This window comes from Chlamydotis macqueenii, chromosome 1, assembly GCF_036417535.1.
Source record: "Chlamydotis macqueenii isolate bChlMac1 chromosome 1, bChlMac1.mat, whole genome shotgun sequence".
Classification (NCBI taxonomy): Eukaryota; Metazoa; Chordata; class Aves; order Otidiformes; family Otididae; genus Chlamydotis; species Chlamydotis macqueenii.
In genome coordinates this window covers 212,290,065-212,305,436 of record NC_141556.1, presented here as the reverse complement: position 1 = coordinate 212,305,436, position 15,372 = coordinate 212,290,065, and the positions used below count along the sequence as shown (strand labels likewise).

The following is a 15,372-nucleotide window of genomic DNA, read 5'->3' as shown; positions in this document are numbered from 1 at the left end:
AGCTTGCCGTGGTGAGGGGACAGGTTTTGAAGGGTGGGTGTTTTTTAAACCCATGATGCTGCCAAACCAGGATTGTTCCTTGCCCTGCAAGTCCTTAGCACTGTCCCAAAGGAAATCGGTCAAGGGAGATCCGCAGGAAAACTCAAGACTGGGATATGATGGAGGATGGTGGAACTTGGGAGAAGGTGGCTAGCAGTGCTGTGGTGAGTCAGAGAGATGTATCCGTCATAGGATGTTAAAGTTAAAACAGCCGTGGGATCTTAGTTTTGTTTCTCCTCCTGCACCACTCTGGTGTGGCTCCCTAGAGCCCATGCCTACAGGTACTAAGATTCAAGCAAAGGAGATCCAGTGAAACCATCCCTGAGAGCTACTGTGTTTGCTCAGTGTCCTCTCCTTCACTTTGTGGGACAGTAGCTGTGTGCTCTTGTAAGGGTCAGGCTGGCTCAGACGATGCAGCATGAAAAGGAGCCAGGTGACATCGTTTCTGTAAAGGAGTGATGTCCCATGTGGTGACCAGACTGCACTGGGACTTGAAACCCAGAGGCACCACTTCTGCGTCTGGATGAGGTAAACTAGGGCAGGTCATCTCACTGTTCTGGGCATCCCACTCCCCAGTTTGTGAGTAAGGCATGTGAAGACTTTCCTGCTTCAGAGCTGAGATCTGCAGATCTCAGGGCTGTCAGGATCCAGGGAGTATTTTTTTCTTAGCGGCTCTTCAACCAGATGCATCAAAACAACTCGCTGTGGGAGAGACAATCCAGGAAAGGCTGCGTCCGAATGCGTGGAGATGCTAAAAGCCAGGCTATGGTGGCCTCTGCATCAGTCTTGGCTGAGTGGAGACCAAAGAAGTCCTGGGCCGAGTAACAGTGAGGCTTTCCAAGAGTGCATCTCCGGAGAGCATGGGCTGGAGGAATGAGAACAGCAGGTCCAATGTCTCTGCAGTTGTTCTGGTCTCCTTCCCATCCTTCTCTCTCTCCGTCTGCTCCTGGGGAGGAGCTGTGCTCTTGCAACATGTTGCGTCTCTCCACATCTCATTGCTTAAACAGTGACCTCTTTGGTGCCTTTGTACTTTGGATACCCAGAAGATAAAACCACAGAGTGACCCGTCAAGGCTGCTGGGCCTGCAAATTGACCTTTAGATCTTGTTTGTCACCATCCACGGTCTTTCTGGTGCCAAAACAAACGTCATGGTGCTGAGATACACAGGCAGAGTCATGAGCTTGGTGGGGAATGTATTTTTTTTTTATTCCTTCCCTTGACAAGCAAGTCCTGTTTGCTGTGGGTGGAGTGTCCAATGCCCTTTGCGTGGGGTGGGAGCTGATAACAGACGCAAACATGTGTACATTAAGATACTCTGAGTGGATTAGCATGAGGGATGCCTGACTGAGGCCATACAAACCCTGACAAACGGTTTTATAGAGTGTAGATATTGCCAACCAAACCTACCCTTTGATGTGTGTGAAGCCAAGCCACTGAGATATAATTTTTAGTAGGGCCTGTAAGTGATAGAATGAGGTGTCATGGTTTTGAAATAAGAGAGGGTAGGTTTAGGCTAGATATGAGGAAGAAATATTTTACAATGAGGGTGGTGGAACCCTGCCCCAGGATGCCCAGAGAGGTGGTGGATGCCCCATCCCTGGAAACATTCCAGGCCAGGTTGGCCGGGGCTCTGAGCAACCTGATCTGGTTGGAGATGTCCCTGCTTCTTGCAGGGGGGTTGGACTGGATGGGCTTTGAAGGTCCCTTCCCACCCAAACCATTCTATGATTCTATAATAATTTCCAAACTCAGCCTATTTCCCTTCCCCATGTCACTCTGGTGCAAATTTTTTAGTTGCCCTTTTTGCAAAATCGCATCCCAACTCAGGTACCTGCAGCAACGCAACGCAGGGACCTTTATGTCCGCTCTGTCACCACTGCTTGCTGTGCTCAGCCGCCTCTTGCTCTTTTGGCTGTGTCAGTGACATTTAAAACGCAGGGTCCTTTTGGTTCCCCATTGCCCAGGAGGGGAGAAGCATGACCACACCAGTAGATTATCTTGCTGATTTTGCAAGTCTGGGTGAAAGCATTGTTCCTGAAACAGCCAGGCTCTGCAATGCAATTAGACTGGTCTGCTCCTTGCAAAATCTTGTTAGGAAAAAACAGTCCTGGCATGCATGTTTTTTCCCCCCCTTCCCTTAGCGTTTTCCCTCCCCACAGCTGTCTTGACATGATCCAGATCCCCAGTGAATCCACAGCTCAGAAATCTGCACTGGGAAACCTTTTTTGATAAGACAGTCGCCAATTATAAAGTCAATTAGAGAGTGATTTACTCATTACTACCCTGTGTGGAGTTGGACTAGCTGGAGAAGACGAGGGAGATATTTTGTGGTTTAAATGCATTTGGAAGGAAATTGTGTGTGTTGAGGGGAAAGAGCACCAAAGGGGAGAGCAGAGGAAAAGCCTGCATGCTTTTTGGTGGGAAGCGAAATTACACCACCGAGTGCAAGATAATTGCACTGATTGCACTTTTTTTTCCTTAATGGGCTCAGTAACACAAAGACAGAGGGAGCAAGCTGGCACGCATCCTTTCTGGGCTCCCGTAAACCAGACCTGGTACCTCTGCAACCAGCCTCTCATCAACAGGGACCTCAAAGTCCTCTCCCAGCCCCGGCTCTGATTTCCACCTCTGTCCCACATCCCTTGCAGGAGGAGGGATGTGAGGTATATGAATCACCAGAACTTTGAATCACTAGTTTGGCCCTCCCTGTGTTATCAGTCTATAACTTTCTATAGGATCATCTGTACAGGCTTTCTCTTAAGTTGTATTTTGTTGCCTGGAGCTCAGCAGGCACTTTTAGGGAGGGTGAATCATCTCTGATGGTGCTTAGGATCCTTAAGATCCTCCAAGACAGGTTGTCCTTGAAGGTAAAGAGGCATGGAAGGCTCTCTTGGGCAAGGTGGAGTTAAAAGCAACACATGGAAGCTATAGCTTCCCTCCAACCATCTCACCCTATTCACACTGTTCACCATCTGTGTCCAGACTAGGAGCAGCCACGACCCAGGATCTCGCTGTGGTGGGATGAAGGACAAGATGGACACACTGTTTGCTGGAGCCTTGGGTGCCACAGGGCAGTTTGAGCTGGTGGCTGATGCCTGAACCCAAAAGACACCCAGGGTGTGTGAGGGTGTGTGTGTTTGCGTGCTGCCCTCTTCTCTCGAGATCGTGGCACTGGAAGGGTGACGTGGTGTTTGCTTTTTGGAGAAGCGCCCACCTGGGTAAATGTTATTGCTCACCTGGTTTCTGTCTCCTGCATGGGAGGGAGGGGAGGAAACCAAGGTGATGACCTCCTACGATCAGAACATCTCTGCTTCTCTCCTCCCCTTGCACATACAAACCCCAGGCCCTGTAATTCCCTCTGGCTGCAGAACAAGTTCTTTATCTCTGCCTGCAGGAAAGTAAAAAGTTCAATGCTTTTCTTGGCATTTTTTTGGCCTAGTTCCCACTGGTGTCTAGTTCATCACCCCCCCCTGCATGTGGGCATGGTGCTTAACGATGTGCATATATTCCTGATGGTAGGGAATGAAGACAGGGCCGGACTTCTCAGTGGTGTTCAGTAACAGGACAAAAGACACTGAGCACAAATTGAAAAGAAGGAAAGTCCATGCAAACATGAGAAAAAAACTTTTTGACTGTGAGGGTAGTCCAAATACCGGCACAGGTTGTCTAGAGAGGTTGTGGAGTCTCCATCCATGGAGATATTCAAAACCTGGCTGGACATGGTCCTGGGCTACGTGCTGTAGCTGGCCCTGCTTTGAGTAGGTGGGATGGACTGGATGATCTCCAGAAGTTCTTTCTAACAGCACTGATTTGATGATTTTGTGCTCAGGATCACAGGGAGTCCACTGGGACCAAGCTCAGTCCTACGTCTTGAGGTTGTTACATGGTCCTTCTGCAGGGAAGCATGGCAGCCCCTCTCTACCCTTCAAGGATGACTCCTGGGGAGACTCACTGAGCATTTTGGGACTCGCCCAAGTTGTGTGCAGTGCTCACTTGATGTCTCCTTCCAGCTGGGCCTGAATATCATGCCGGGCTGATCCTCGTGCAAAGCATCATTCCTTCTCCAAGGCATGATGCATCTCCAGGCACCAGGCATGCAAGATCCTGGGTCAAGAAAGAGGTTTGTGTTTTGCAGAGGGAACCTACCCTGGCATGAGCGTTTCCAGCCATGGCACCTTTGTTGCTGCCATGGGTCCAAGAGAGTAGGGTCTAATGAGCTGCACCCCTCACCTGTGCCAGGGCAGGCTGCTCATTTGATGAGTTCGTAGGGCTTCCCTCTATTAAAATCAGCAACGGAGGGGTTTTAATTTGCAAACTCTTTCCTGGTAACGGGGCAATCACAGCTAACTGGCAGCTCTGCTCTTAGGAAAAGTCTCTGAGCATCTGACACCCTCTACCCGATGATAATTTCTGCCAAGCAGGCTACGTTTTTCATACTTTCATGTCTTCTCCTGCTTGTATAATATAAAAAGTGACTCATTTTTTTGTACACTGCGGATTCACCCAAGGGTAGCACTCGGGATGCGGAGAAGCGCAGGTGGCTCTTGCCTTGGGTTGGCTGTCAGCTTGCCTCCCTCTAGCGCTTATCCCAACCTCCTGCAGCGCCAGCAGCTGGGAGAGGATTAGTCCTCTCCCTTGGGTTTGATCCCTGCCCGGTTTGTGTCTGGATGGGGCTCAGGTTATTTTTTAGGTGTACGGTGCTGGCTGGGTTAGGAGGGAATAGCAGGAGGTGCTTAAGAAGCAGGGATTCCTGTTCCCCTCCATGATGGGCAGAGGCAATGCAAGTCCTCACGTGCAAAGTTTGGAGGGAACATGTTATTCTGGGTGCAGCCAGCCTGAAAAACTGGGAGGTGTGGGGGAAGAAGGAAAATCTGCTTTTCCTTTCCCCCTTTCAGCTAGTAACAGAGGGGAAAAAGATTCTTTCGGCTCTTTGTCTCATCCGCTCCAAGCTTCCAGCCGGATATGACCTTTCAAACTGGATTGATGGGGAGAAAAGATAAAAAAAAAAAAACAACCCCCAAACCAGTGTTATATAAGTGCTTTCTTGGCCAAGCTTTAAGTGAGATTGGGAAGAAAGGAGGGCAGCCTGGCAGGACTGGGGCAGAGGAAAGGTGATGTATTTGGTGGCTGAGTCCTGGGAGGGATGAGCTCATCAGCTGATCCTACCCAGGCATCTCCATTCATGGTGCCCGTGCACGGTCCTCTGTGCTGGTTTTGGTGAATGAGCATTTAATCCTCCTGGCCCAGCTGCAAAGCTTTTGGCTCACTGAATTTTCTCCATCTGCTGTGCTAAGATCTGGAAGGTCAGACCTCCTGGGTGAGGACACTTGGCTTTCGGACCTTGGCTTCTTGCGACCGTGGCTGAGCCCCCAATCTGCGTTGAGCTTTCTTGGGTGAATTGTCTGATTTAGGCACTGTGATTCCTCATCTAAATAAGTCCCAGTGTGGGAGACGATGACTTTGGGTGATGGTCTTCTGCTCTCCAGAGGAAAATAAGAGAGGGAGGAGCTTGTAAAGCAGTGACGGGGTAGGGAGAGCTGAAGGGCTTGTGAGAAATAATAGAGTGGACTTAGAAGAGGGGATGGGCCACTAGAAATGTAGAACTGCAGTGGTGTGAAAATGTACCATTATCACCAGAGATAATTATAGCAAAGCTGTGCTGAGGCTGGAGCAGAACAAGTAAGTCTGGTGTCACTTTGGCAGCATGATGCTGCCTATGTCTTGGTGCCTATGTCTTGGTGAGAACAGAAGGCCACCGGTGTGATGAGCGAGGCCAGCAGAAAGCTGCAGGTAAGATTTAAATGGAAGATGAGGAAGCGAAAAAGAGATTTTCCTTTGCCAAGAAGTGTTAGTCGTGATTTCCCTGTCTCCTGGCTTACCCAGTGTGTCTGTTTTTCTGCTGTCCCACAGGAAATCTGCAATGATCCCCGTCTCTTCGTGGACGGGATCAGCTCCCATGACTTACACCAGGGCCAGGTCGGGAACTGCTGGTTCGTGGCTGCCTGCTCCTCCCTGGCTTCCCGGGAGTCTCTGTGGCAGAAGGTAAGCCGTTCCCCGTGCCAGGGGAAAGCCTGTCTTCAAAACCTTGGCTTCACGTTGTGCTTGTCTGGCTCCAAAACTGGTTCTTCAGGGATGCCTCAGGTCCTGAAAAACTGTTCATGTGCAAAAATCTCCCTTAAAGGACTGTCTTCCAAGGAGAAGTCAGTCATCATGACAGCAGTCACATCACACTCAAGGCAAACCCTTGGCCAGTTTCTCCTTAACCAAGTGATTCAAGTCCTGTCCTGTCCTCCAGATCCCAAATCTGACCCTCCCCTCTCCAAAATAACCTAAAAAACAACAAGAAGAACAAAATTCAGGATGCTCAGCTGCAGTGTTTGGCCCTGTTTCCCTGTTTCCTGTGGCATTACCTCTCTTTGGCTGCTCAGTGTGTGCTCACCTTGGCGATGACACACCTTGCGCTGGGGCAGGGAGGGTGATTTGAGGGTATTAGGATCTCTCCCAAGCCGCTGTTTTCCCAAAGCATCCATCCCTGGCATGTCCTATGGCTGGATTGGACCATGTAGCAGTGCTTCTTCGAGTGTGCGGTCCCAAGGGACTGCGTTGTGGGCCAGAAAGACACCAAAGAGCTGCACCGGAGCAAGGGACAGCAGACCTGAGGAACAACCACAGAGGTATGAGAGGAAGGAGGTACTCAGTGCCACATCCTTGGACAGCCTGTGCCCATCTCCACCATGTCCTCAGCTACAGAAGTCAGTCTTGTGAAAGCCAAGGCAGGAAGGCTTCAAACCCTTTAAATGGGAACAGGATAGCTCTTGTTGGCTTCTGGATAAGCAGTAAGGTTTCCTCCCATCGTGGCTGTGGTGACTGTCGTGGCTGGCGTTACAGGTGTGGTGGAAGGGGTTGTTTAGCTTGTTCCTCTGCATCAACGTCTCCCAAGGGCCAAGCGGGCCAGTTGTCTTCCCTCCTCACCATTCACTCCCAGCCCTGCCCTGGGAAATGCCAACCGAACAGAAGCCGGGTCCCTCTGGACACCTCATTATTTCAGTTTGCCAATGGCATTGCTTTTCCTCCCTTGGCAATTTGGCTGTGGGTGTTTGTGACGTCTCATTTTCCATGCCCTTAACTCTCAGAGGTTCTTCGTTACCTGCCTCCTCTTTCTTTCAGAAATGTTTGTTTTCTGGCAAAAGCGAAAGCTGCAGCCCTCTCCCCAAGCCTTCCCTCCCAGTTGTTTGCTGTGGTGTTCTGCCACAGGGCTCTGATCAGACGTACCTCAGCTTTTAGAGACCTCTGAATTAGGTGGGACCTTTACTTACTCTTTGCAAGGTGCTTTGAGGGCTTGTGATGAATTTCCAGGAGGAAGTGCAGCTATAAACTGCAGCAGCAACTTTTTAAGCAAAATAGGAGATGTCCAATGCACAGATTAACCCTTTGGTCCAAATAGACACCAGCTCTGCTACTGTGATAGGATGAGGGGTAATGGTTTTACAACAGAAGGAGGTAGATTCAGACTAGACATCGGGAATTTTTTTTTTTTTTTTTACACTGAGGGTGGCGGAACAGTGGCCCAGGTTGCCCAGAGAGGTGGTGGGTGCCCCATCCCTGGAAACATTCCAGGCCAGGTTGGCCGGGGCTCTGAGCAACCTGATCTGGTTGGAGATGTCCCTGCTTCTTGCAGGGGGGTTGGACTGGATGGGCTTTGAAGGTCCCTTGCCACCCAAACCATTCCATGATTCTATAATTCTATGGTTCTGAGCTGCAGCTTGTACTCAGCATAAGCATGGTCAGACACTGGAACAGGAGCCCAGAGAGGCTATGAGATCTCCATCCATGGAGATACCCAAAGACGGACTGGACAAAGCCCCAAGCGACCTGATTTAACCTTGAAGTAAGTTGTGCTTTGAGCAGCAGGCTGGACCAGACCCCTCCAGAGTCTCCTTCCAACCTGGAGGGAGGTGATTCTCCCCCTCTACTCTGCCCTGGTGAGACCCCACCTGGAGTACTGTGTCCAGTTCTGGAGCCCCCAACACAAGAAGGACATGGACCAGTTGGAGAAGGTCCAGAGGAGGGCCACGAAGATGATAAAAGGGCTGGAGCACCTCTCTTATGAGGACAGGCTGAGAGAGTTGGGGCTGTTCAGCCTGGAGAAGAGGAGGCTCCGGGGACACCTGATAGTGGTCTTCCAGTACCTCAAGGGGGCCTACAAGAAAGACGGGGAAAGGCTGTTTAGTAGGGCCTGTTGCAATAGGACGAGGGGTAATGGTTTCAAAATAGAGGGGGGTAGATTTAGATTAGAAATTAGGAAAAAAATTTTTTACGATGCGAATTATAGAACACTGGCACAGGTTGCCCAGAAAGGTGGTGGAGGCCCCATCTCTGGAAACGTTCAAGGCCAGGCTGGATGAGGCTCTGAGCAACCTGACCTAGTCAGGGATGTCCCTGCTCCTTGCAGGGGGGTTGGACTGGGTGACCTTTGAAGGTCCCTTCCAACCCTAACCATTCTATGATTCTATGATTCTATGAATTATCCCACAAGCCTACACTCAGAGAAAGCCACCGCCATCCAGACCTGCCGAGTGGCATCCCTGGCTGCACGCCTTCGTTTCGGGATAACGAGCCATGGTTGTCAGGCAGGTTGCCAGGGAAGCTGACATTAGGCATCCCTTCCCTATAGATTATCGTGCACAGCAGCACCATCGGTTCCCGATCTGCAAACCCAGAGGAAGCCCCGGAGGGTGTTTTGCGTCACTGGCCCGGGTTGCCTAGCACTGCTGGGACCGTGGAGAGGGGGCACCAGCTCTGGGGGCTTGGTGAGCTCGTGTGTCCTGTTTGAGAGCCAAACGTCGCTGAGGACACAGCAGAGGAGCAGCTGATGCAATGGCAGGCGAGGCAGGGATGCTTGAGCTGCCCTTTGTCCACGATGACCAGCTCACTCGCTGCATGCGGCTGCGCTTCCAGAGCCTGCAGCAAAAAAGCATGAGGCCCCAGGACGGCGAGAAGCTGCTGCGTCCCAACGAGCACATCTACCGAGTGGATTTCATCCAGCAGCACAACCTGCGCTTCCTCCGCTGGCACATCCAGCTGGAGAAACCTGGGAAGGTCACCGTGACCGGCACCTCCCAGCACTGGACTCCTGATCTCACCCACCTTATGAATCGGCAGCTACTGGAGCCGGTGGGCATCTTCTGGAAGAAGCCAGGGGCCAAGGAGGTGGAGTGCAACGAGGCAGATGCCCAGGAATTTGGGGAGCGGATAGCGGAGCTAGCCCAGATCCGCAAGGTGATGTATTTTCTCCTCGCTTTCACCGATGGCCTCGAACCGGCTCAGCTGAAGGGCTCTGTTGTTTTTAAAGCCTGATCTCTTCTCTCTCAGCCCTCCTTGCTCCAGCTTTGCTTTTGTCTTCGTTTTTCTTTCTCTCATTTCAGTTCTTGTTTCAGTTTTTACACTTTTTTTTTTTTTTTAATGAGGGATGGCATCGCAAAAAAAAGTGAAGGACAGCTTGGTGCTTCTGGAGCCCCTCAGCCCTGCGAAATGTTCCCCATACCTTCTGTCCTCTGTCTGAGTGACGAGGAGGAAGGGACCATAAGCTTGCTGCTTTATTTGCCTAGAGTGTAAGACTGCAAGCTGGTGAATTCAGCAGGGATTCACCAGGTCTGACTGGTGCAGGGTCTTGCTGGCTTGGAAATATGAGGCTGCCCTAAGCCCTCCGACCGTGGCAACGGCATACCAAAAAGCCTGATGGAAAAATAAGAAGCTGCCGTGCTAAAAACAGGAGAGACAACCTGGAAAGAGCCCTGGTTTCCAGTTTCCATCCCAGCCACTAAAAAGGGAGGGTTTGTTTGCGATGGAGTGCTTCTCCTTGCAAGGATGCTGAGCACTTGCAGGCTGCAGTGACTCCTCCTGCTGTGACTGTGGCTGCTTGGTGTCCCTGAAGACCAGTCCCGTGGAGGATCACCCTGCCGTGAAGCTGAAGTACTTTTGGACATGCTATATTCCACGGATTGCAAACCCACTGGACAAACTGATGCAGGGAGGTTGCCTTTGGGTTGGACCTTGTGGTCAGACCACCCTTTTCCTGACAGCCGCCACCGTTTCTTGCTGGGGGTCACTTTGGGGAGGTGTACTGTAGCACCTCGCTCACCTTGTGTTGCCTGGAGATTGTTGGTCCTGAGATGGGTTGGCGCAGGCGTGCATGCATGTCCGGAGTTGGGCAAGTGAGCTAGCAGCTCAGAGCAGGCTGTAGATCTGAGCCAGCATTGCGTCCCCCACAGCAAAAATTATTTGTGTGTTGCTGTGGCCTCAAAGCACCCATGAATCTATTTATTCTGAAGCATCTGTAGAGAGCCCTGAGGCTGCAGAGCAGTTTTCAAAGCACAGAGCAGGAACCTGCTGCTGCTGTCCCCAAAAAGGCCAGGTTGGCCGGGGCTCTGAGCAACCTGATGTGGTTGGAGATGTCCCTGCTCCTTGCAGGGGGGTTGGACTGGGTGGGCTTTGAAGGTCCTTTCCAACCCAAACCATTCTATGATTCTAAAAAGCAATATCTCCTACCCTCTACAAATGCTGAGGCAGGGAGCGGTGTCTGGGTGGCCACGGGAGCAGAGAGGGGAGATGATACCTTTGCAAGTTTAGGAGCAGGAGGGTGTTTTGTGCCTGGCTTGTCCCGTGACTGTGAATAAACTACTAACTTTGGACGTTTCCTTTTCCTCCACTGAAAAGTGGAGGGTACTTTGGTGAAGCTTCTTGAGACTCACAGATAGAAGTGTCCTTTGAAAGAGTCAAGTATTATTGCAATTGGTCCTTTGCTAAGATTGCACTTAAATATGGGTGAGCACTCCTCAAGTATGGCTTGAGATTTTCCTGAGATGTATAAGGAGAGGACAGTGATGGAAAAGCCAGGACAAGGTGACTTTGTACCCACGTCCTGCTGACTTGTGCAGAACATCCCCAAAAGAGTCTACCCTCTTCTTCAAAGCCTCCAGAGACACAGACTGCATGCCCTTCCCGGCTGTATAAAATAATTTGGACAAGTTATGCCAGGCAGAGAGGGAAGGGAATGCAGCAAGATAGCCACTGGCTGATGAGGTGACAGGAGCTTTGAGTCTTGCCCACAGCCAAAGCTCAGCAACCACCAAATCATACAGCCATGCCATGAGCACTGCTGGAGATGCTGATGTCTTTGCTTAGACCTCAATAAATGCTGGACTCCATGAAGACAGATAAAAGTGGTTTCGTCCCTGCTTGGCCATGGCATGGACCCACTGTGGGCCAAACTCACTTCTAGGGTCTTGGCAGGCTTTCCCATAGCAGACCTCTCCTCATACATCCCACAGTGGAGCTCCTGACTGCAAACCACATTAGACCAAATGACAGGAGCCACTGCCAATTTCCAAAGGGGTTTTTTGCATGCCAGATCTCACAATATGCCATTGCTACACTGCTGGGGTAGAGTTCTTGCCTGCAGATACTTTGCTGGGTGTTGATGTACCACAGAAAATAAAACTCTAGTCAAGGGGTTCCCCTTAAGGACTGAGGCTGTGTGTGTCTTCTTCATGCCCCTTTTGAAAGCTACCCCAATCCTGCACGCAATAAAACAGCACCCACCAATTTTCAAGTCACTGTTGGTATTTTTGAGTGCCTTTTTATCTCCTGTAAAAAGTAAAATGAACATTTACCTTCTTTTCTCTTGGTGTGAAAGGCTTAATGGAGCATTTAGCAGTTTTTGTGGTTTGGGAAGAGGTCTGAAGCTGGGGAGAGGAGGGGAAACAATCCTCAGGTGGATCCTCCTGAGCTGGGGGTGGGAGGTGAGTGGGGCAGTGTGATCTCTCTCTGTTGCAGGGAAGATGAGCTGCTTTATTACAGTTAGTGAAACTCTTCCTGCAGTTTCAGCATCCCATAAAGACTTTCAGATACGCCACTCTGTCCCATCTCCCAGGGAAATTTCATCCTGGTTTGCACCACGATTCAGCAGATTGGCACAGCTGGGTCCCTCCCTCCCCTTCCTGAGCTCGTAAGTTCCCAGCAGAAGAGCCCTTGCTTGGTGGAATCGATGTCTAGCTATTCCTCTTTCTAACTGGGAAAATTTCTCCAGGGTCATAGGTGCCTTTTCCCATAATTAGTCACTCCTAAGAAAAATAAGAACAGCCCTAAACAAGCTCAGGGAAATGTTACAAAGTAGATCTGGAACCTGCTATTTCTGAGCTCCCAATTTACCTGTCTCTGAGCCCTTTCACTGCAAATTTGTCCCGCTAAAGGGTGTTACAGCTCCAGATTTTGGAAGCCCCTAAGCAAAAAGCAGCACAATTGGGTGAATGAGACCTGGTGTCCACTGCCTCAGCGTCGCACAACCGAGCTTTGAGTCCAGGACTCAGTGGGACCCTGTGATGGGTGGTCCATGGCGTGCCCTCCAGCATCCACTGAGGAGGGATGGAGATACCTGGGGAGATTTCCTGGGAGTGGGTGAGAGCCGTGCTCCTCAGTCACGTGATGATCTCCTGGAGGGATCTGGGCTCCAGCTACTGCTGGGGTTTGTAAATGTGGCCCAGGTTAATCCCTTAGGTAACACGCAGCATCAGGTCCCAGGTGGGGGCAGTGCTGTATGCCTTAAAGTGTGGTACCCCGATGGGCATCGCATCCAGAGCTGCCACCTCTCCCTTACAGCCAGGAGAGACACCGTCACCTTGACTAGAGGGCAAAGCTCCTGGAGGGATCCTTGGCCTCGGTGGGATGCTGTGCTCTGAGAGAAGCTGGGGGGAGGAACCTGATTTTGACCTCATGCCCAGATTGGGCTCTGGAGATTGGGCTCCTCTCATTTCCCCTTGGGTCGGTGTAGAAATACAACCAGTCTTTTCTCCTGGATCCTGCTCTGCATGAAGGCTGGCCGGTTTGGCTACCTTCAGTGGCAGAGGGTGCCTTCAGTGCTGTCCTCAAATTAAGAGACAGAGAAGGATTGTGGGAACCGATATCTCCTGCCACCACCAACAGCAATGGTGAGTTTCAGAACTAGAACTGGAAGCTGTCGCTACTGGCTTTGGCTGACAAGCTGCCTCTAATCAATGCCATAATCATTTCTGAGCCCACATTAATAGGCAGTTGATTAGCACAATGGTTCTCTCTGGCAATTCATTAGGATGAGCTCCAGACAGGAGGGAATTGATGGGCTCCAATTGAGGGCTGTCTGACCTTCCCTGGCGCTTTCCCAGAGGAAGTCTGGGGCATCACTGTTAGCACTGCTGGACAATGCCAAACTCTCCAAAAGTAGCACTTTCATGGCTCTGTCTGCTCTGCTTCTATTGATCCAGACAACTCAAGAGCGCCAGTGAGCTCGCAGGGCTGATGGCGTCATTAATATTTCAGTGTAGGAGCAATAAATGCCCTGGGCTGGATCGTTGCTGCTAGCTAAGGAGTCAAGGGTCTCTCCAGAGAAAGGTCTCTCTGCAGGGTTACAACTTCTTGACAGCAGCCAAAAAAAACCCCAGAAGGCTCAGGCAGCTGGAAAAAGGCAAAGACATGATGCAGAGGGTCTCACCCTTTCCTGGAACCTCCTGAAGATCCTCTTTCCACGCGTTGTGGCTATGTCCTGTCCTATCCCACCCCAACACTCACCACAGAACAGTGATTATTTAGGTGTACTGGAATACAATGTTCCCCGTGGGCACACTGGGGCTTTTCTCCACTTTGGTCATGATGCTCTGGGAGCAGGTAAGCAAAGAAGTGAAGGTGCGGACAGTTGGTCACATAACTGTAGCTGAAACTGTCAGTACTTGTCAACTATCAACTACATCCACTGTACATGGCCTCACAACCCACTCTGGCCATGAAATAAAATCACGTGGCCTTCACCCTCAACAAAAGCTAAGCTGTGGTGGGACAGTTCCTTCTTGTGTGCCTCTGTGTCCCGGTTCTAAGTAAAACGCTGATCCTCCTAGGTGTAGCATCTGTGCACGGCTGTGCCCGTTTCTGCCACAACAGTTGGATGGATTTTCCATCCAAAGCAAAGCTGGTGGTGCCCACAGCCATGAAGGACTTTGGCAGCTACCCTTCACTTGTGCCTTGTCCTGCTGGCAGTACAGGCGGCAGTGACAACAAACCTGCACTCCCTCAGCCCCTCAGCTGCTCCAGGGTTTCTTTCACCCTTCTTTCAGCAAGCCACCTCCCCATGCTTGCTTGGATGAGTATGGTAGCTCTTGACAGGAAAGAATGGGAACCTTGTGGGGATGGAAATCTCGCTTTCCCCACTTTTATGTAGCAGAGTAGATGTACGCAGAGTGTCTGGTCCCTATTTGTTGCCACCACATAGATGAATACATTTGCTTTTGGGACAGTCAAGTCACACCAGAATCAAGTGAGAAGGTGCCCTCTCTTAGTGGTACCCTACTAACACTAAAATGAACAAAATGTTGTCATAAAAATAACCATCCCCAGTCACATCAAGTACTCTTCTGCTCCAATAGCCTGTCTATAGCAGTAGATGGCAGCAGATGTCCAGGGTAGACTTATAAGAAAGAGGACAAGGATCTTTAAGTCCATCTCCCAAGGCACAATGAAGTCTAAGCTATTCCGGTACATGTTTATCTAGTCTGCATTGGAGGAACCAGGTCCAAAATCTGGCCTCACAGGCTGTAAGCAAGTCCATCCCCATCATATTCTTCTTTGCCTTTGATGTTGTCTGCGTTAGTTCCAGGGTGAGAGTCAAACCCAGCAAAAAAGGGAATAACCTAGGTGCATGTGCCTCTTCTCTTGCAGGTCATCCCGGACTGGAAGGAGCAGGAGTGGAACCCTGAGAAACCCGAGAGCTATGTGGGGATCTTCCATTTCCAGTTCTGGCGTTTTGGTCAGTGGCTGGACGTGGTGATAGATGACCGCCTGCCCACACTGCACAACCAGCTCATCTACTGCCACTCCAACTCCAAGAACGAGTTCTGGTGTGCCTTGGTGGAGAAAGCTTACGCCAAGTAGGTACCCGGGCAGTTGGAGAACAAACTGGGACCTGGGCACCCTGTTTTTCCTCTCTGTTCATTCATCAGTTGGTTTGCACCAGTGGAAACAACAGCTTTCCTAGGAAGGAGTAGGACATATCTCAAACAGACAGAAACTGTAAGAAAAAAACCTTCTCTAGCCTTATCTACCCTCAAAGCAAAATGTCCTTCAATGCCACATTTGTTTAAGTAACACCTATCCTAGGGATTTCAAGTTCCCTTTACTTTGTCCTAGGACAGCAAGCGTACTGCAAGCAGCATAGGTCTTCTTTTTTCATCCTAGTTTTCTATCCTCACCCACTGAAATTTTTATTACAAATCTCTCTTCTCCAGGCTGCCCCAAAAGCTGTCCCAGACC

General features: G+C 50.5%; 2 protein-coding genes across 2 annotated transcripts in view; both read left to right on the top strand.

Annotated features, from left to right (window-relative positions):
- Positions 1-15,372, top strand: part of CAPN5 (calpain 5) — a 50,839-nt gene that overhangs the window by 24,642 nt on the left and 10,825 nt on the right. The window contains exons 3-4 of the mRNA XM_086739723.1: positions 5,950-6,081; positions 14,782-14,990. Of these exons, the coding sequence (XP_086595849.1) occupies positions 5,950-6,081; positions 14,782-14,990 (341 nt within the window). The remainder of the gene's footprint in view (positions 1-5,949; positions 6,082-14,781; positions 14,991-15,372) is intronic.
- Positions 8,917-9,396, top strand: OMP (olfactory marker protein). Its single transcript, XM_010116376.1, has one exon. The coding sequence runs from the start codon at positions 8,917-8,919 to the stop codon at positions 9,394-9,396; it is 480 nt and encodes a 159-aa protein (XP_010114678.1).

Excerpts from the sequence above, each read along its gene's own strand:
- OMP (XM_010116376.1), top strand. The coding sequence starts at position 8,917 with ATGGCAGGCGAGGCAGGGATGCTTGAGCTGCCCTTTGTCCACGATGAC.